Consider the following 21,733-nt stretch of genomic DNA (forward strand, 5'->3'; position numbering starts at 1 on the left):
TAAATAAACATTGAAAAAAAAAATTAAAAAAAAAAAAAAAAAAAGAAAGCACAAAAGGGACCCACTGCAGAGTCAGCCTCCCTTGTCCTGCAGGCCTTGCTCTTTCCCTCGGAAGGACGGAGCTACAGCAGGGGTGCCCCGAGGTCCTGGTTCTGACGAGCCCCAATCAGAACATCAGGCCCAGCTCCGACAGGGGACGAGATGAGAGACAAGAGATGAATGCGTCCAGCACAAAACGGTGCACAAGGCACCTTTCACTCTGTTCTCTTTCCTGATCCTGACGACCTCAGGAGACGGTGCTCTCATTATTTGATGAATGCAAAATCTGAGCCTCAGAGAAATGGAGATATATTGGCTCAGATCACATCCTCAGTGAGTGAAAGGTAATCCTGCCTGCTGGATTCTAAGTCTGGTGTTTCCTCTGCCGGGGGCACAGGTCCGGAAGGAGGCAGTCTGTGGGGTAGGAGGCCAAGGAGGAGCTCAGGGGGCCAGCCCCCCTGGGCGGTTTCATCCTGCCCAAGAGGAAGCAGCCCTGCCCCGGGCCCCTCAGAGCCCAGGGAATCAGCTGGCCCTGCCTGTTTCCATAGCCTGGCCGGCTCTATTTTGCCTCCAACACCAAACCTGCATTCCATACACATAAATGGCCTGTGGCACCAAGTTTCTTGGGGAGAAAGAGCCCCACTGCTCCCTGAAACAGGGACGCCCCACTGGTCACCATAAACACGCTGCCCACAAACAGCAATCCTGCACCTGAATAAAATACGCAAGTTCCGAGGTGTTGTCGCAGCCGCTTTCTCGTTTCATCCTCACTCATTTTAGAGGTGAGGAAGCTGAGACTCCCTCTGCCCAGCCCCTGTCTCTGCCCCAGGCTGGACTTAAGACAAATTAGGGCCCATAAGCCCTGCCACCAAGATGTCAGAGGCCGGGAGGAGGGGGCTAGACTGGGAGTTTGGAACTGGGAGTTGATCAGGCAGCACTAAGGGGTTCACTGCTCCCCCAGGCAGGTCCCATTCACTAAGGCCATCAGGACTCCTGAGACCCCTCAAAACCTAAGACAGAAGAACGCTGCCTAAGAAATCCGGGAGGGAAGGAGAGCCAAGGCCGGCTGCTCAGTCCCTCCTCGGGAACCCCTCCCTCCCGGTCTCTCCTGGGCCCCAGGGCTGACCCCAGCAAGACCAAACACCTCTGTCCCCAGCCCAGCTGCTGCCAGGGCAGCAACCCAGCATCTCTGCCTGTCAGGGGTAGTCAGCAGATGCCTGGGGCATTTCTACCAATTGCCACGCACACCTCCTCTGTACTCCTTGAGTTGTTTTTTTTTTTTTGTCTTTTTGTTTTTAATTAATGATTGGTTATCTACCCTACCATCTCTTTCATTCATGAAGCATTTTCATGTCTATGGTTTCCATTGGCCCGTAAGGTCTGCCAAGTGACGGTTAATATCCATAGTTGCCAGATGAGGCAAGGAAGACTTAGAGAGGGGAAGAACCTTGCTCAAAGTCACACAGAAGTGGCAGGACAGGGCTTACAACTTCACCTTAGGTGTTCCTTTCCCTCCACTCTGCACTCTGCTGTCTACCAACCAACAGGACTGAGCACTGTGCTCCCTGTAAACTCAGACTGCACTAGGTGCTGGGGAACACCTTCACGGAGCATACAGTCTACCCAGGGACACAAGACTCACGCATGCATGTGGGGACTCCCAGACTCTGTTCACGATGGTACCCCATCTTACAGATGAAGAATCTGAGGTTTCAAGATAGTCAAGTGACTTGGCCCCGTGAAATGGAGCCAGGACTTGAATTGGGCCTCCTCTTTCGCAATTAAATGCTATTTTCAACATAATGCACAGGTTCCGGGTGTAAAAGGATGTGGACCAGAGAGTAAGGGCTCTAGAAATCCAGACAAGAAAGGAGCAATCCATTCATTCAACAAACATTTGGTCATGAGCAAGAATGAGCGCCTGGTGCTTGGGACATGGAGAAGATTAAGACCTGGCCTCGTGTCTCAAGGAGCTCAGGCCAGCAGAGGTGTTCAACCAAAAGGGGAGTTGACCAGGCTGCCAGGGGACCATGGAAGAGGGTCCAGCCTGATAGAGGGCTCAGACAAGACTTCTCTGAGGAGGGGTTCAGAGCTGAGGCGTTGCGCAGCATTGGCCTGCAGGACTAGATCGTGTCACTCCCGAACTTTGTGGAAGCCCGTCAGTGGCTCCCCGTTCCCCCGGGATGGAGTCCACCTCCTTCCTTTGGCGTACAAGCCCTTATGATGAGGCTGGCTCAGTCCCCAGCCTCCTCTCTCCACTGCCCCTGGCTCCGGCCCTCCCTCTGCTCTCGGGTTGGCCGGTGGTCCTCTTTGGGAAGGCTGACTCTCCCCTGGAGTGAGTACTCCTCCTCCGCACTGCCACATGTCCGTGTGCTCACCGTGTGACACTCGGCACTCTACACTGGCACCGCCTCTCTTGTCTTCCTTGTCGACTGCAGGGCAAGCAACTTGAGTGCAGACTGAGGTCCCCTGTGCCCAGCATGAAGCCTGACAATAGAAGTTGTTCAAGGATCCTTAAATCGGTAGAATGTGTCACTCTGGTGCTTCCCCAGGATCCTCTCACTGCACCAAATCACATCTCTCCCCCGCACCAAAGCCCGTTCAGTCTGTCCTCCAAGAAGCCCTCTCAAATGAACTCTCAACAATCCAGACCCTCCACACACCCAGCATCTACCTAATGCCTACAATCTTCCATTTACTCATTTTAAGATACATTTGTTGATGCCTGCTACCCCCAGGACTACGTTCTGGGGCAGAAAGAACAAGAGCCAGGCTGCATCGCCAAGAAGGAAGGGGTCTGGCAGGGGAGGTAGATTCGAGTAGGGGCAGTGCGGCAAGTGTTACGGCGGGCAAGGCGCTGTCCCATTTCTCTGGGCGCACAAGGGAACACCAGACTGAGTCCGCGGTGGCAGTGGGGAAAGGTTTCTCTGATGTGGCGACATTTAGGGAGGGGCTCCAAGGATGAAGGGGCAAAGGGGTAAACGGTGCAATAGCACGATGAGGCTGGATCCCCGGGAGGAAGGGGGGGTGACCGGAGGCGGAGGCGTAGTGGGCAGGGAGGTCGCAGTTGAGGGTGTGCCTGAATGACTTTGAGTAGCAGTGATGTGTCTGGGTCAGATATGGTTGGGAGTGGAGGGGAGAAAGTGAAGAAAAGGAAGGCAGCCCTGAGGCTGGTGAGAGAGGGCAGAGAAGTGAGCAAGCGGGAACTGCAGACGCGGGGACTGTGGGCAGGAGAGGGCAGAAGGGTACGGCCTGGCCCGAGGCTGCACAGCTTCTGTGTCTGGCATCCAGGGCACAAACTGCAGTGAGCATGCTCAGGTAGGGCGCTCCATCAGGCGCAGGGACTCCGGGGCGCAGCCACTCTAGTTAGACATGCTCCCCACCCCTCAGCCCTACAGACCACACCCCCAACAGATAGCCACGCCCCCCCTCCGAGTTCTCGGTCCTGTCCAGGCCCTGCCGGGGTCCCAGGAAGACACCCCCTCTGAGAAGATGGAAGAGATGGAGGCAGGCTGGGCTCTAGGGCAGCGCTTACCCACAGGGTCCTGGTCGCTGACAGTAATCTTGGGAGGGTCACGCGCTTTGTCAGGATGCTTACCTGGGGACCAGACATTCCTGGGTGGGGTGAGGGCCGCACTCCTTCCCTGCTTCCTGTGTGGTGGGTGGCGGCCACCACAGGCCTGGGGGAGCCACGCAGGTCCCAAGCCTCTCACCCCTGGCTCTTAGCTCACAATCCAGGAGGGGCAAGGGAGGGGCAGCGGGGCTCTAGTTGGCTGGAAGAGGGGCCTCAATCTGCAGAGGAGCCCTAGGCCACCCTGTGGGCAACTTGGGGAATGGAGGGATCTAGGAGGAGGGGACTGGTCTCTCCAACGTGGCCAGCAAAGGAAGCCTTGAGAGGCAGAGAGCAGAGTGCATGGTGCAGGGGAGGTGGGCTGGAAGGACTTTGGGGAAGACAGGGCTGTAAAGGGTTGCTGGGGTCCAGACTGTGACGGGTCCCTAGAGCAGGGATTTTGCTGTTTGGTTCACTGCTGTATTTCTGTACCTGTAAGAACTGCTTTGGCATATGGTAAGTCACCCCATCCCACCCCAGTATTTGTCAGATGAATGGCAAGCTGAGTAATTTACACTGTCCTGAATGTTGGTTTAAGTATGGATGACACGGTCAGTTTGGTTTAGAAATATGATTCTGGCAGCCAGCGTGGAAGAAGGGTCTGTAATACCACAGGACAGATGAGGCAGGCTGGAGCAAGGACGCATTCGCTGGACAGCAACGGAAGGGAATGGAAGTAGCCGGACTAGGAGCCATTGTGAAAGGAATCCCCAGGGTGTGGGAGAGGTGTGAGAGGGAGAAGGTAAGAGCCTCTCAGAGGTGTCTGGATTTGGCAACTGGATGAATAGTGCGCTACAGAAAGAAGCTTGTTAGTACTGGGTAGGTTCCCAGGCACAGGTTCTAACACCTGCCCCACATCCTCCCACCTGCCCTAACGCTGAGTCAGAGCAGCACTGGCTTCCAGGACCCCACGGGAGAAGATGCAAGGGAAGGGGCGGAGCTGCACGGTCCTGTGACACTGTTGTCTCTCCCAGCAACCTGGAGGGGGAAAGAGGAGCGTGTCCTGAGTGGCGACTAGCCTTTGGCCCTGTTCACGGTGCTTTACACACATTATCGTCTTACTGGATTTTCTCAAACGCTCTTGACGTTAGCATTAGCGTTTCTACTCTCCAGAAGAGGAAATGGGGGATTCGCTGATTTTAATAATTAGTGGAAATGAGACCTGAACACGATCTAACACTAAAGTCAGACCTAAGGTGTCTGAGAAACTAAAAGAGAAAACCAGAATGGAGGCAACAAGTCCAAGAGTCAGGGCAGCTTCCTCCTATCCTTTGTATTTACCTTAATTTGTCCACGCCACATGGACCATTAGCGGCAAATTACAAACTACAGCCTACTGGGGTGCCTGGGTGGCTCAGTCGGTTGAGCGGCTGACTCTTGATTTCAGCTCAGGTCATGATCCCAGGGTGGGGGGATTGAGCCCCACATCGGACTCTGTGCTAGGTGTGGAGCCTGCTTGCGATTCTTTCTCTCCCTCCTTCTGCTCCTCTCCCCCACTTGTGATTGCTCTCTCTCTCTCTCTCTCTAAAAAAAAGCCAAACAACAACAAAAACCACTACAGCATACTAATGGCAATGCTGGCTTTACCTCTTAACCAAGTTTATGTTGCAGCACTAACACTACCAGATGTGTAAATCTTACTTTGCTTTCCTGAACCTATTCCCTAATCTGTAAAATGGGATTCTTGTGTGAATTAAATGAGATTATATGAAGTGCTTAGTGCAGAGTAGAAGTTCAATCATTATCAGTATTATTCTAAGCACACGATCATGCATCTGTCAGCCTGGACATCCCCAAGGCTTCCTTCTGAAGAGGGAGAGGAAGGAGGGATAGCTACAAAAGACACTTGTCCCCGTCTGTCAGAAGTTTCTAGCTTCCTTCTGTTCTGGAATCTCACAAGAAAGTAGAGAGCAAGAACAGTAGACTGTCTACACTTGTATTAACATGGTAGCCACTAGCCACATATGGCTCTTAAGTGCCTAAAATGTGGCTAGTCTGAATTGAGATGTACTAGATGTGTAAAATACACACCAGAGTTCAAATATTCAAATATATATATATATATATGAGTTATGAGTTGGAATACATATATGTGGAATATATATATGGAATATATATTCGAATAATACTAAAAAATTATTAGCGTGTTATTTTATATATAACACACTAATATTTTTTTAGTATTATTTGAAGTGTTAATATTTAGGATATACTGGGTGAGATAAAATGTATTATTAAAGTTAATATCACCTGCTTCTATTTTTTAATGTAGCTACTAAGAAATTTAAAACCATACATGTGACTCACGTTACATTTCTATTAGTGATGTTGACTTAGATCCTTTACAGGATCTAAGTAAGTACACAGGTATAGATGTCCATCCATTAGTACATTATTAGAGTATTTATTACGTGCCAGGCACTATGTCAGGTGCAAGGGATATAGCAGCGAACAAGGCAGACAGTGTTTCTGTCCTCACGGAACTTAGATTCGAGTGTGGGCACAAATAATGTCTGCTCGTGATAAGTGCTATGGAAAACGAGGCAGGGCCAGAAGTTATTTTGACGTGAGACGAGTTGGTATCTCTCACAGGGGAATCAGTGCAGTGCTACTTGAGCAGGGACCTAAATGGTGAGAAGCCACAAACCATGCAAAGACCTTGGGGAAATGTTCCAGGCAGGTGGAACAGCAAATGTATAGCCTTTGAAGCAGAAATGAGCTTGATTTGTTAAAGGGACAAGGTCAGCAGGAACGTGGCAAGACCACACGGAATCCTGGAGAAAAGCTTGGGCTCTAGTCTAAGTGTAATGAGAAATTCTTGAATCATCTTTATAGAGAAGTGTTGGGACCCAATTTATATTTTTAAAGGACAACGCTACCGGGGCACCTGGGTGGTTCAGCCGGTTAAGCGTCCAACTCTTGATCTGGGCTCCAGTCATGATCTCACGGTTGGTGAGATCAAGCCCCACATTGGGCTCTGTGCTGACAGCATGGAGCCTGCTTGGGATCTCTCTCTCCACCTCTCTCTACCCCTCCCCACTCAGGCTCTTTCTCTCTCAAAATAAATAAATAAACATTTAAAAATAATAATAATAATAAAGGGCAATGCTACCAGTCTCTGTGGAGCTAGCCTGAAGCACTGTGAGAACCGGGGCAGGGAGGTTTGCTGGGAAGTCACTGCATTAGTCCAGGCCAGAGACACCGCGGTGGTCTGGCCCTAGGGGTACTGGTGGAAGTGGTGAGAAGCAGTCAGATGTGGGATATATTCTGAAGACAGCTGAGAAGACCTGCTGACTGGCACAGGAAGAACAAACAGAATCGAGGATGACTTAGATTTCTGGCCTCCAAAACAGTGAGCTAGGTGTTGATGGCAGTGGAGAGGACTAGCAATGAAACATGCTTGGGGCAGAATTCCAGACTCATTTTGGACATGTTAGGTTTATCGTGACGTCAAGTGAGGCTGTTGGGTAAGTAAGTCTGCATGAAGCTCAGGAGAGAGCAGGGTTGGAGACATGTAAGTGCGTCAACAGCATATGGGGGGTATGTAATCCGTGGGAATGGGTTAGATCACCTAATAGAGAGAAAAGAGGGCTAAGGAATAGGCCCCAGAGCAATCCAAAAGCTAGATGTCAGGAGACAGAAAAGGTGTAGTCAGTGAGGTTGGAAAAAAGCAGATGGTAATACTCCAAATCAAAATGAAGACAAAAGCTTTCAACTAGAGGCTGGTCCACTGAATCAAAGGTACTTTAGAAATAATCACTCCTTGGGGCGCCTGGGTGGCGCAGTCGGTTAAGCGTCCGACTTCAGCCAGGTCACGATCTCACGGTCCGTGAGTTCGAGCCCCGCGTCGGGCTCTGGGCTGATGGCTCAGAGCCTGGAGCCTGTTTCCGATTCTGTGTCTCCCTCTCTCTCTGCCCCTCCCCCGTTCATGCTCTGTCTCTCTCTGTCCCAAAAATAAATAAACGTGGAAAAAAAAATTTTTTTTAAAAAAATAATAAAAGAAATAATCACTCCAGGCACTGAGCAGCTCCTTCCTCCCAATCTCCAGCTCTTTAAGGGGATGAACCTTATCTTGTGCCTGGGGGGTTTGCACAGGCTTTTAGTGCCAGGAACATGGGCTCCACTGCTTATGAGTTATGTCCTTAGGTAAATTACTTAACTTCTCCGGGCCGTGATATACATGCCCTGTGTGCTCATCACTACACATCCCAGTGAACTACTCCTATGGTATCCCATATGCACATCTTCCTCTGTCGCTTTGGTATTTAACTTTCTTACACCTCTATGTCAGGATCCTCTAGGGCTGGTTATGCTCAGACTTGAATCCAACAGGACGGTTGGAGTCTGAGCCATAGCACTCTCTATCACTATAACCATGGGCCTGTTGCTTAATCTTTGAGCAGATGTTTCCATTTTCTAAAACAGGAATACAATATACCTCATAGATAGTTGGTTATATAAAAATTCAATCAGGTAATGGATATGCTTGGCAGAATAAAAGCTCACTAAGCAGTATTTGTCATGTTTGCATCTACGATACCAATACTCCCAATACTGGTGGACTGACTGATAACTTGAGAAGGTTAAGACCCAGCAAACCTCCTTCCAGACAGCTAGGGTGGAGACAGACAAGTACAGTCAGGTGCTATTCACACCTAGTGAACCTGGACAGGACCAGCATGGTGGATTAATAAAGCAAACACAGATTGCTCATTATTCTGGGAAACATCAGGATGTCTTCCACTTCCGTATTTTGTTGCGTGGATCCCCAACGTCCGTATCAGCATTCAAGCCAGAAATTCAACCATTACCTAAGACTTTCTTCTCACTCATCCCCCGACATCTTATTATTTAACAAGCTGCAATCTATTGTACCTTCAAAATGCCAAGCTTTATCAAATCCAAGACCCCAACCATTGTAAGACACAGCATTATGTTATGCAGCTCTGAGAAAGGACAAAGTGCTGCCACTTAAACTACGACGTGCCACTGACTTTTAGAAGCATCCGAGTTTCAGAGATATTAAAACGTGGGGGAAGAAAAGTACACCTTACAACTGATGAGATTATATATCTCATTCCATCACTGCTACCTTAGTTCAGGCCTCCGTCCTCTCTTGCCTGGACTAGGGATGGAAGCTCCTAATGGTCTTCCCTCCACTCATCTTCTAACGCCCAGATTTCTAAAAGGCCAATATTGCGAGCTACGTACCCCCAAATCTTTCAATTAACCCTTTTCCCATAGCCCCTGGCCCACATTCTTCACTTTAAACTGGCTGAAATTTTCCAAATGTCATATTGCTTCTAGTCTGGAATTGCTTTTCCTCCCCTTCTTCATCTACTTATCTCTTAGCTACTAGAAGTAAGAGTTTTCTAGGGGCACCTGGGTGGCTCAGTCAGTTGAGCTTCCGACTCTTGATTTCAGCTCAGGTCATGATCTCAAGGTTGTAGGATCAAGCCCACGTCAGGGGCTCAGCATGGAGCCTGCTTAAGATTCTCCCTCTTCTTCCCCCTCCACCCCCTGCGCTCTCTCTCTCTCCTCTCTCTCTCCCCCTCTCTCTGAAGAAGGAGGAGGAGGAGGAGGAGAAAGAGTTTTCTAGCCAGGTCGTACCTCACTCTAGCCCTCCTGACTGCCAGGACTAGTTTGGTTGACATGGCTTGTTAAAATGGATATCCCTTTCTTCACTCACAAACATCCAAAAATGAACCCTACTCCAAATTCCAAAGACATCTTTCTCTAGAGGACAGGTGAAAGTGTCCAAACAAGCTCTAACTCTTGTTTTTCAACACATAAGCTGGTGTCTGCTCTTCCACAAAGTCTTCCTAAATTCTCCAAGCTGTTAGGTATCCTTCCGTGGTGCTCCATATCCTACATGCCACTATCATAGTCTTTTTTATACCACACTGTAATTGTTGATTTGGTTCCTCCCCTACTAGACTGTGAGCTTCTTGGGAATAGGTGCCTGTTTTATTCAGCTGTGTTATTCTCCAGAACACGGAACCTAGAAGGCACTTAATACTTCTAAAATCGTTGAATGGGTAGATGGATGGGTGAATGAAAAGTGGTTACTGTATATAACCAAGGGGTCCTAGATCCCCACTCAGAGGTGCTACCTCCAAAGTCATTTCACATTGCCACTGACTTTCCCGAAGTTTGGTAATTGGCAGAAGTACCAAAGAGCAATGGCACTACCTGGTGGTCAGTGCAGGGAACGCACCTTATTGAACAGAAGAACTTTTTTTTAACCACTGCTCTCTTTTTTGCTCTAGAGTGGTTAGGAAATGTAAAGAGTGAGGGAGATTTGGATTTTAAAAAGATCAAGCTGATGATTTTTTGAAGAATGGATTGGAGAAGGGATACAGGAGGAAGCAGGGATGCTAGCTGGGGAAGTTATTTTGTCAGAGCAGAGTCCAGTTCCCATCGTGACTTTACCACTACCATGCTTAACCACTTTGTAATACTGCCTCTTTTACCCAAGAACCTTCTTTTCTCCCTCTCAGCTAAGCACTGTGGCAGAGATTCTAAGATCTGCTTGATGATTTCTGCCTTCTGGTATTCACGCCTTCGTTTAATTCCCTCCTTTGAGTGTGGGCTTGCCTAGGACTTGCTTCCAATGGACAGAACACAGCAAAAGCATGAGATGTCACTCTCGTGATTAGAATACACAAAGCTGTAACTTCCATCCTGCTGGCAGACTCATCCTTGTTGGCTTTGATAAGGAAAGTTGCCATGTTGGGGAGACCCATGTGGCAAGGAACTGAAGTCAGTTTCTGGTTAACAGTCTATTGGTAAACAGAATTAACAATGTTAGTCCAACAGGAGGAATTAAAATTGGGCCAAATTTTAAGTTAGCTTGGAAACAGACCCTTCTCCAGCCTTCAGATGAGAACCCAGTCTTGGCCAATAATCAGAACGCAGCCTGTGAAAAACCTTGAAGCAGAGGGCCCAGGTTAAGTGTGCCTGAACTCCTGACCCATAGAAACTATGAAATCATAAATGTGTGTTGTTTTAAGCCACTAAGTTTCTGGTAATTTATGCAACAACAGATAACTAATAAACACCTACTCAGAATGTGTCATTACCATGCAGGTCAGGACCTTTTGAAAACCTGGGAAACTTACATAACCAACTATTATACCACTAAAGTGTGTGTGTGTGTGTGTGTGTGTGTGTGTGTGTGTCCCCTACACCATCCCCATCAGAGGCTTTTGCAGCTGCCCCACAGGCATCCCCCCGTGAAACGAATGACCAAGTATCACCTGGGTGGCCCTGTCAGGTTCTAGCCCCATTCTGTGTGAGGCCTTTATGGACCATTTTACAGCTAACAAGAAATACACCTTATGAGGAAAGGCCATGAAAACTAGGATGGGGTTAGGATATTACCAAGCAGATCAGCACAAGAGACATCCATACCCAGAAAGGAACTTGGGCAACTGTGGTTACAGCAGACTGTGATAAGATATATGGCACTGAAGTACAGCCACACTGGATATGCTGTAAATTCAGTTAATTCCACTGAACACACGAGGTGAGGTAGAGTCCCACAAGAGTCTAGTCAGAATGAGAACTAGAGGAACTCAGCTAAAAAGCCTCTGCTAAATTATTGGGTAATTCAGGTCAAAATCAGTTTCAATCTGAATTAACTCATGATCAACAGGTTGGCTCTTTTTCTTGTTTCTCACCCACTGCCCCTCTTCCACAATAGTTTGAGGTTGCCATTTAAATGGAGTTGGCCTGCTGCAGATGGCTAAACTCTGGATCTCCTCTTCAGCAAGGCTACAGCACAGATCCATACAGTGGTCCGCGGCAGCCTCCCACATCTCTTCCAAGTCTAGAATTCTGTGAGGTTACAGGTAGACCTTCCCCAAACCTGTCCATTGTTGCTGCCCCAGAATCTCCAGTCACTCAAAGTAGGCAGAAAGAGCAAAACAGGCAAGCCACACTTCCGCAAGAGTGCAAAAATACCAGAATCACACACTCTCTAGTCCAGGCAAGCAGAGCTGTTCATCATCCTCCATTACGCAACATTCCTGTTCCCAGACGCATCTGAAGTTGGAGCTACACTAACTGCTCAACAGCCTCAACCGAATCTGTTTTAAGTTTCAAGTTTTTATTTAAATTCTAGTTAACATATCATGTAATATTGGTTTCAGAAGTAGAATTTAGTGATTCATCACTAACCCAGTGCTCATCACAAGTGCCCTCCTTAATCCCCATTATCCATCTAGCCCATCCCCAACCCACCTCCATGAACCCTCAGTTTGTTCCCTATTGTTAAAGTTTGTTTTATGGTTTGCCTCTCTCTCTCTCTTTCCCCCCTATGTTCAACCTCAACCCAATCTCAAACACTTCCAGTTACAAAAAGACTAAAAACAGTCCTCTCTGGAAAATGCCTCGCCAACCTTTATGTGGGTAGAAGACACCCCTCTTTCTCCAATGCTCTGACTTACGGGAGAACAGATGGAGATAAAGGAGAAGGAAAGTACACTGGCCAGTACTCTGAAAGTGACTGGTTGGGTCTGGTATGATTCATTACCATCGGAACTGAAAGTAATTACGACAGCATTTATATGCACACAGGGTCTCCTTTCAAGAAGTGCATGATTCCCCCACAAGACTTCAATTCTCATGCCCCCTCCCATCAACGCAGAAAATGAGGGCAACAAGGAGGTGATAGTGGTAAGTCCTTGCTGTGAGAGCTGTTTGTCAGAGACCTCTCTCAGTCAGTCAGTCCCTGGAAGGCGGGTTCAGTGCTTGGAGGCAGGGCCGCTGGCTGGCTTAGCAACCTGTCCACTATGCTGATTTTAGCATCATGCTTCTCAATATCCTCATACGGAGTCCAGGAGAAGTCATGCTGGAGCTTGTAGGCGCCAAGGAAGTCATGTGGACAACTTGTCCCCCATTCCTAAAGAAGGCAAAGGAGTCAGTTCTCATCAGGGTAGAAGGTAAAGAAATTGAGCTTATTTCCTCATTTTCTAAAATGTCTATTTACTTATTTTGAGACAGAGAGAGACAGAGAGCAAGCGGGGAAAGGGCACAGAGAGAGGGAGACAGATAATCCCAAGCAGGCTCCGGAGCCGTCAGTGCAGAGCCTGATGCAGGGCTTGAACCCACAAACAGTGAGATCATAACCTGAGCCAAAACCAAGAATCATTATCCCACTGAGCCACCCAGGCTCCCCTCATTTCCTCATTGTATGCCACAAATTTCTTTTTTGGGTTTTCACTTCAGACCAGTCAGAATCATCCTCACTGCATTACACATCAGATACCTCCCTTAACAGAGATAATGACTGTGAGATAATTTAATTGTGTTTTTCATGTATATTTTTTAAGAGTCATGCCAGGGCTCACGAAAACCTCCAATTTTCTAGAAGGCCATTTACAAACCCTTATGCCTACATCTTCACACACATATGCCAAGAGTTTCTCAAAGACCAGAGTAGATTTCTGTGCAAAAATACATGTTCTTACCTTTGGAGAAATAATAGAAAAATACTGCTGACCACTCTCCCGTTTATAAAGGTAATAAATGTTGCCAGGTTTTTTTACTATATTACAAGCTACATGGTGCAAGTCAGCATCTCTGCGAGCATCTTCCAGTACCTAAGAACCACAGAGATGTAACAAATTAAGTATTGGACATAACAGGCACACTCAGTGATTATCCCAATCAATGCTTAGGAATTGCTCCCCCATAGCACACAGTCACTACTAGGACCCAGATGATTCTGAGGAGACAAAAATTAGACTATGCTACTAGACTGAAAAAATGCCTTTAGAAGAATTGCATTGGTGAACGTCACTGGCTTTGAGTGCCTTTTAAATTTCTTTCCTATTTTTCTGCAGTATGTACATTTCTTTTATTTTTAAAAAAAAATTTTTTTTTTCAACATTTATTTATTTTTGGGACAGAGAGAGACAGAGCATGAACGGGGGAGGGGCAGAGAGAGAGGGAGACACAAATCGGAAACAGGCTCCAGGCTCTGAGCCATCAGCCCAGAGCCCGACGCGGGGCTCGAACTCACGGACCGCGAGATCGTGACCTGGCTGAAGTCGGACGCTTAACCGACTGCGCCACCCAGGCGCCCCTGTACATTTCTTTTAAAACTGAGAACATGTTTTTCCCCTCAAAATGCTTTACTTCACTGAAACTGTCTCCCAGTGAAAAAGCTTACCTTATACCTAACTTCTTGGGCTTACTCTATTTTGCTCAACACTTCTATATTTCTAGGAGGTCCTGAAGACAAAATAGTTTAACGATTATAAGTAAGACAAAATAGTTTAACGATTATAAGCAAGACCAGGCAGACCTGTGAATTAAATGAGGAAAAGGAGTCCCTACCTAAAAGCTGTTACGTGTTACTCACCTTCCTGGCTTGTTCTTGTAAATGTTGGATTTGCTCAGCTATGACTGTTAGTTTGTTGGTGGCATTTGCTCGGATGAATTCGTCAGCCTACAGGTGAGACAAAACCAAACTGTGGGTGGAAAAAGGATAAGACTTCAACAATGTTCATATTTAGAGCTCAGAGTGAAGAGTTACCTCAACATCTTCGCTTATGCCTTAAATACCCTTCCTAGCCTCAACACAGTCCTGGGAACTCGCACTCATCTCACCCAGTTCCCACCCAACTCAAATAGCACTGTTTATAAGAAGCTCACCCTGCCAGGACCCCACACAGCAGAACTAAGCCCTCCTTCTTTTCTACGTCCCAGAGCTTTCTACCCTCTGTATTCCAGTCACTCTGCACTTCTTCAGTCCTCTAACATGGTCTACTCTCACATGCTAACACATGTACGGAATATGCCCTTTCCTCAACAGAAAATACTCCCCCTCTTACTCTTTGCCCAAATAAACACACTTATTCCTCAGGTCTCCATTTATTTTTCTCATGTTTAAATACTTCTGAGATCTGGGATGGGTCTTAAAATAAAAAGACACTTGTGATAAAGTTCTTATCACCTGTTATGTAGGAATCTAGCTATATATAGGAAGGACCTATTAATCTGACTGTTGCCTCAGCTGAATTATTTACATCATACCTAGTTATATTTTAACTTATATTTGCCTTCCTAATTGTTACTTCAAATGCTTTCTTGTTTTTTTTTTAAGTAGGCTCCAGGCCCAATGTGAGGCTCGAACTCACAACCGTGAAATCCAGAGTCACATGCTCTAACTACCCCCCTGAGCCTTTAAAGACTATACTAGGATGTAGATCTGAAACAATGTTATATTGTGCACATAAGACTTCCTGTCTTGTGCTAGGAAGTGCAAATGAAGGCAATGGAAATTGCTTAAAATAAATCAAACACTTTTCAAAACCAGAGAGACTGGTGTGACCAATGGGAAGGATTATCACTCAGGCATCAGAAATCTGTCAAAGACTTCCAGTTTACTATCAAGAAAACCTGATTAATGTCTAGGGGTATACGGCAAGTTAAGAAGAAGAAATTACGAGATTAAACTCAAACTAAGAAATATCAAGAGGGTGCCTGTGTGGCTCAGGCAGTTAAGCATCTGACTTTGGCTCAGGTCATGATCTCACAGTTCATGAGTCCGAGCCCCACGTCAGGTTCTGTGCTGACAAGTCAGAGCCTGGAGCCTGCTTAGGATTCTGTGCCTCCCTCCCTCTCTGCCCCTCCCCCACTCACACTCTTGTCTCTGTCTCTCAAAAATAAATAAACATTAAAAAAATTTTTTTAGGGGCATCTGGATGGCTCAGTCAGTTAAGCCTCCAACTGAGGCTTCGGGGTTTCAAGCCCCATGTCGGGCTCTGTGCTGAAAGCTCAGAGCCTAGAGCCTGATCCCAATTCCATGTCTTCCTCTCTGCCCCTCCCCCCTCATGCTCTGTCTCAGTCTCTCAAAAATAGACATTAAAAAAATTTTTTAATTTAAATTTATTACAAATATTTTGTAATATATTTAAAGATATAATGATATAACATAATATTATATAATATATATTATAATTAATATATAGATTATATATAATTATATATGTATATTATATATATTTAAATTTTATTTTAATAAAAATACAAAAAAGAAATATTAAGAGAATTTGCTGGTGAGTTGAGGAAGCTCAAGGTAAAAGTCAGGTATAAGCCAGCATCACATGAGAAGAAAACAATGGAGTCAACAGAGTCAATCATTTATCTGCTCCACAAATAGAGATTGAGCAGCCACTGTGTATGAGACATCATGCCAGGCCCTGGACATACTAGAAACAGGAGAAAGAAGTCCCTACCTCCATCAAGATTGCAGCCTAATGCACTGTCCTTCAGAATATGAAATAAAATATGTAATTTTTTTAATGTTTATTTATTTTGAAAGAAAGCACGAGTGGAGGAGAGGCAGAGAAAGCAAGAGAGAAAGAGAATCCCAAGCAGGCTCCACTGTCAGCACAAAACTCAATGAGGGGCTCAATCCCACAAACTGTGGGATCATGACCTGAGCCGAAACCAAGAGTCAGTTGCTTAATCAACTGAGCCACCCAGGTACCCCAAAGTAGTAAATTTTTAATTTTCTAGCAGCTGTGTTAAAAATAAAAATAAGTAAAATTAATTATAATATTTTATTTAACCCAATACATCAAAAAACATTATTCCAACATGCAATCAGTATAAAAAATTTTAATGAGACACTTTACATTTCATACTAAGTATATACTTATATTTTACACTCATACTATCAATTGAGGTACCAAATTATCGTGAGAAATACTCAATCTGGGGCACCTGGGTGGCTCAGTCAGTTAAGCGTTTGACTTCGGCTCAGGTCATGATCTCACAGTTTGTGGGTTTGAGCCCCCTATCAGGCACTGTGCTGACAGCTCAGAGCTTGGAGCCTGCCTCAGAATCTGTGTCTCCCTCTCTCTGTGCCCCTCTCCTGCTCGTGCGTGCTCTCTCTCTCTCTCAAAAATAAACAAACATTAAAAAAAATTAAAAGAAATACTCAATCGGTACTTAAACTTCATAAAATTTGCATTTAAAAGGGTCAGTTCACATACTCAGCTTGTTCCAAATATACTTCAAAAGTGTCCAATAATTGAATCAATTATCACATTTTAAAATGTAAATTGTTGGGGCGCCTGGGTGGCGCAGTCGGTTAAGCGTCCGACTTCAGCCAGGTCACGATCTCGCGGTCCGCGAGTTCGAGCCCCGCGTCAGGCTCTGGGCTGATGGCTCGGAGCCTGGAGCCTGCTTCCGATTCTGTGTCTCCCTCTCTCTCTGCCCCTCCCCCGTTCATGCTCTGTCTCTCTCTGTCCCCAAAATAAATAAAACGTTGAAAAAATAAATAAATAAAATGTAAATTGTTAAAATTACATAAAATTTAAAATCCAGTTTCTCGGCTGCATTAACCATATAGCCCAAATGCTCAACAACCATATGTGGTTAGAGGCTACCATAATGCATAACACAGCTCTGGTGAGAGATACAGACACCAACAAGAAAGACAATTAGAGCTAGTATTATGTGGACTCAGAATAATGATGTGCTATTATGAAGAAAATAACCAGAATTATGTGGTAGAAGCAGATCAGAGGTAACAAGTGAGTGGAGTAACTGGTTTAATAGGTAGTGGTAAGCACCGCAGGGATTGGCATGCATGAGCAGGCTAGATGCAAATTCAATTTATTTATTTATTTAAATGTGTTGTTTTTTAAAATGTTTATTTATTTTTAAAATTTTTTTTTTTCAACGTTTATTTATTTTTGGGACAGAGAGAGACAGAGCATGAACGGGGGAGGGGCAGAGAGAGAGGGAGACACAGAATCGGAAGCAGACTCCAGGCTCTGAGCCATCAGCCCAGAGCCTGACGCGGGGCTCGAACTCACGGACCGCGAGATCGTGACCTGGCTGAAGTCGGACGCTTAACCGACTGCGCCACCCAGGCGCCCCATGTTTATTTATTTTTAAGAGACAGAGACAGAGCATGAGTGGGGGCGGAACAGGGAGAGAGAGGGAGACACAGAATCCAAAGCAGGCTCCAGGCTCTGAGCTGTCAGCACAGAGCCCGATGTGGGGGCTCGAACTCGTGAACCAGGAGATCATGACCTGAGCTGAAGTCAGACACTTACCAATTGAGCCACCCAGGTGCCCCTGTTTACTTTTTTTTTTTTTTTTTTTAGAGAGAGAGAGAGAGAGCATAAGCTGGGAAGGGGCAGAGAGAGAGGGGAACAGAGGATCTGAAGTGGGTTCTTTGCTGACACAGAGAGCCGGATGTGGGGCTCGAACTCACAAACCATGAGATCATGACCTGAGCCAAGGTCAGATGCTTAACTGACTGAGCCACCAGGTACCCATATTCAATTTAATAATACCATCATCTGGATGGAGTGGAGTATAACCTTCAATAGACAAGAAGGCCTCACTGAAGATGTGACATTTGACTTGGGTCTGAAGAAAAGAAAGGGCCAGCCATGCAACAAAAACTGGAGAAGTTATGTCTGAAAGGCAGTTAGCGAGGGGCAGTAGTTAATGAGTAGTCAGTAAGGGGGCAGGGACCAGATCATGCAAGGCCTTATGGCCCATGGTGAAAGTACTGCATTTTGTTCCAAGGACAGTGAGGTACCTGATGGCCAAAGAGAAAGCAGGTGGTTTCTAGAGCTAAGAGAGTTCTAGGTTAGGAGTGGCCTCATTATTAATCTTCTTCTTAAGGTGGTGGCAGCAAATCTGTTCCTTGTAAACAAAACAGTCTAATTCACAACAGAAATGAGAAGAGTACTTCTAATTACTAAACACTTCTAATTACTGAAGAGTACTTCTAATTACTGGCCCCAATCATTCTGAGGCCCTTCACATATATTATCTAACTTAATTTTTATAATACCTTATGAAGTTGGAGATGATAACTTCAGTCTCATTTTAGGAATTATACCCAGAGAGCTAAAGCAACCTGTCCAAGGGTTAATAACAGCTAATAAATGGCAGTTGAAGATTTGAACACAGATCAGTCTGATTCCAAATTTCTGCCTTAATACCAGACCTCTAGAGCATTCTAAACACACATCAATACCAAAATGGCATGGCAGCAGTCAGTCCTGCTACAAAGTACATTTCAGGACACCAACAGTAAATATGCTTGATTCAATCTGTTTGTTTCTATTGTTTTTATTCCAGCTGCTCAATATTGATATATTGGAAAAAAGGAGGCAGCACCATAATGCATCCTCTGTATTTTACTAGATAATACGCTGAAGGGCAAAAACTGTGTCCCATCTTCTTTTTTTTTTGTTTGTTTCAGGCCATTGTAATAAATATGATGGTCACTCAGTAAGCCATGAAAATGTTTGCCCACGCTTTGGGCCTAGTTGCCTCCCTCCCAACAAGTGATCCAGTTAAACAGACACATGGTATTCTCCTAATCTATAAAAAAAATTTTTTTTAACGTTTATTTATTTTTGAGACAGAGAGAGACAGAGCATGAACAGGGGAGGATCAGAGAGAGGGAGACACAGAATCCGAAACAGGCTCCAGGCTCTGAGCTGTCAGCACAGAGCCCGACGCGGGGCTCGAACCCACGGACTGCGAGATCATGACCTGAGCCGAAGTCAGCCGCTTAACCGACTGAGCCACCCAGGCGCCCCTCTCCTAATCTATAAAAGTTATGCTTTGCTTCCCACCTCTCTAGAAAAGACAAGTCACTGAGTTTGAATCAAAAGCACTTTCCTAAGCATTTGAATACTTCTTAAATCAAAAAAAAAACAAAACCTGAAGTACAGAGATGTTTATGTGAGGGAATTTGAGCACATTAATTATTAAATATTTTGAACAAAATAAAGACCTTTGAATATAACCAAAGCCAAATGTGATAGTGCACACAAGGGTGAGAGGAGTATCAGAAGCTTTAAAGCAGCAGGGCCCTTTATCTGTACATATTGAGGAGGGTTCTACAACTGGAAGTCTTGGTAAAAATTAGGCGGAGGGGTACCTGGGTGGCTCAGTGGGTTAAGCGACCAACTTCTGCTCAGGTCATGATCTCGCAGTCCGTGAGTTCGAGTCCTGGGTCGGGCTCTGTGCTGACAGCTCAGAGCCTGGAGCCTGTTTCAGGTTCTGTGTCTCCCTCTCTCTCCGACCCTCCCCCATTCATGCCCTCTCTCTGTCTCAAAAATAAATAAACATTAAAAAAAATTTATAAAAAAAATTAGATGGAATTTGGTTTTTCGCAGCTTTAGATCTAGGAGCTTTCCTAGTTGAGACCCTGCATTTTACAGATGAAGAAGCTGAAGTCCAGAGAAAAGTAATTTCCCTTAAGTTACAGTGCAAGTTATTATCAACAGTGGGATTAACACGCACGTGTCAAAATTTCTGACACTTTTTGTTATTTCACATTTCCTCCTTATTCTCTTGGCAATGAATGTGTAAGCACTGGGCTTGGGAATGTTGTGCCCAGTGAATGAGAACACAGGACAAAATTTAAGAGTCCCTGTCCTTCTAGTATACAGGTATGCTGTTTCGAAGGGACACATGCACCCCAATGTTTATAGCAGCACTATCAACAATAACCAAAGTATGGAAAGAGCCCAAATGTCCATCGATGGATGAATGGATAAAGAAGACGTGGTATATATATACAACGGAGTATTACTCGGCAATCAAAAAGAATGAAATCTTGCCATTTGCAACTACGTGGATGGAACTGGAGGGTATTATGCTAAGTGAAATTAGCCAGTCAGAGAAAGACAAATATCATATGACTTCACTCATATGAAGAATTTAAGATACAAAACAGATGAACATAAGGGAAGCAAAAATAACATAAAAACAGGGAGGGGCACAAAACATAAGAGACTCTTAAATATGGAGAACAAACAGAAGTTTACTGGAGGGGTTGTGGGAGGGGGGATGGGACTAAATGAGTAAAGGGCATTAAGGAACCTACTCCTGAAATCATTGTTGCACTATATGCTAACTAACTTGGATATAAATTTTAAAAATAAATTAAATGAAAATAAATTTCAAAAAGTCCCTGTCCTTCTAAAAGATGTTACGTTCTAAAAGCGTTCAGGGCACAGATAACGATCTAATGGGAAGCGGTTTAAAGTAAGTGGACTATGCATCCCTGCAGAATCCGTTAGGGTAATCTGACACTTGCATGGAAACTTCTCTTCACGAGTCAAATGGGAAGAATAACTTCTGTACTGCCTACCTTACAGGGCTGTCCTGAGGCCCAAATGAAATACTGAATATTCAAAGTGCTGTGCAAAACTTCCCACGAAAGGAGATTATGGGCACTCATATTGCAGATGGAGCCTTTGGTCTCAGAAGCTCAGAGTGCGAGTCAGACAACCGACCCTCAATGACAATCAGTTTTCCCGAGTTGTAAAATGGAGACAAAAAGCAAATGGCTTTCGCTTTGGCTGTGAGGTCCCAGTCTCAAGATGCAGGGCCAAACGTGAACCAAAACGGTTCTTTACTTCCCCAGCCGCGCCTCCTCACCTTCTGCACCTGCTCTGCGAGCGCCACGAGGTCTAAGGGGTCCCCGGCCCGGTGGGTGTGGTAGGGGCTCACTAGGGCCAGGCCTCCGGGGGTCGGGGTGAGCTCCACCAGGGCTCCTGCGACACATACCCAGGAACACAGCCCGTGAGCGCCCGCCCTCGGCCTCCCGCGCAGCCCGGGAGACTAGCTGCTCCGTGAGGGCTTCTTTCCCAGCTCGGACTCCCGCCCTGCGTACCTCCCAGACCTGTAGCCGGCTGAACTCTTTGGTCTGCGGGGACTCCCCCCGACTGCCCCGGCGTCTCGGCGTCCCCCATGACAACAGCCAAACCTCCCTGCGTCCCCAGCCGCGGCGCGAGGCGGAAGAGCATGCGCATAGAGGCCTGTGGGCGGAGCTTCTGTGTTCCCTGGCCATTGGCCATCAGGGCTGACGGGCACCGCCTGAGCCCGGAGGCGGGGCTCTAGCTGACGCCCTAGGCTCTGCTGAGGGGCGGGGTGCTGGCTTAGGGAAAGCCAAAAAGGGCAGTGCAACGTTCGTGGGCATGCGCCGCCGGGCTTGGGAGGCGGGGCTCCACTCAGGGAAGGGGCGGGGAGGGGAGGGACGTGGTGGGCGGGGCTCCTCGGGGGTGGGACTCCGGCCTCCGT

General features: G+C 46.3%; 1 protein-coding gene across 2 annotated transcripts; it reads right to left on the reverse strand.

Annotated features, from left to right (window-relative positions):
- Positions 1–11,898: 11,898 nt before the first annotated feature.
- CUNH1orf50 (chromosome unknown C1orf50 homolog) lies at positions 11,899–21,459 on the reverse strand. 2 transcript variants are annotated; one of them, XM_047085757.1, is made up of 5 exons: positions 21,327–21,459; positions 21,092–21,207; positions 14,019–14,105; positions 13,123–13,254; positions 11,899–12,554 (listed from the first exon to the last, which is right to left on the reverse strand). In XM_047085757.1, the coding sequence occupies exons 1-5, from the start codon at positions 21,457–21,459 to the stop codon at positions 12,369–12,371; spliced, it is 654 nt and encodes a 217-aa protein (XP_046941713.1). In that variant the 3' UTR covers positions 11,899–12,368. The 2 variants fall into 2 exon arrangements, with proteins under 2 accessions (XP_046941713.1, XP_046941714.1); XM_047085758.1 differs by having other exon boundaries at positions 21,336–21,452.
- Between the last annotated feature and the right edge of the window lie 274 nt (positions 21,460–21,733).

The sequence above is a fragment of the Lynx rufus genome, unplaced genomic scaffold (assembly GCF_022079265.1).
Source record: "Lynx rufus isolate CCGP_SWC_20201006 ecotype Redwood Valley unplaced genomic scaffold, mLynRuf1.p SCAF_2, whole genome shotgun sequence".
Taxonomy (NCBI): Eukaryota; Metazoa; Chordata; class Mammalia; order Carnivora; family Felidae; genus Lynx; species Lynx rufus.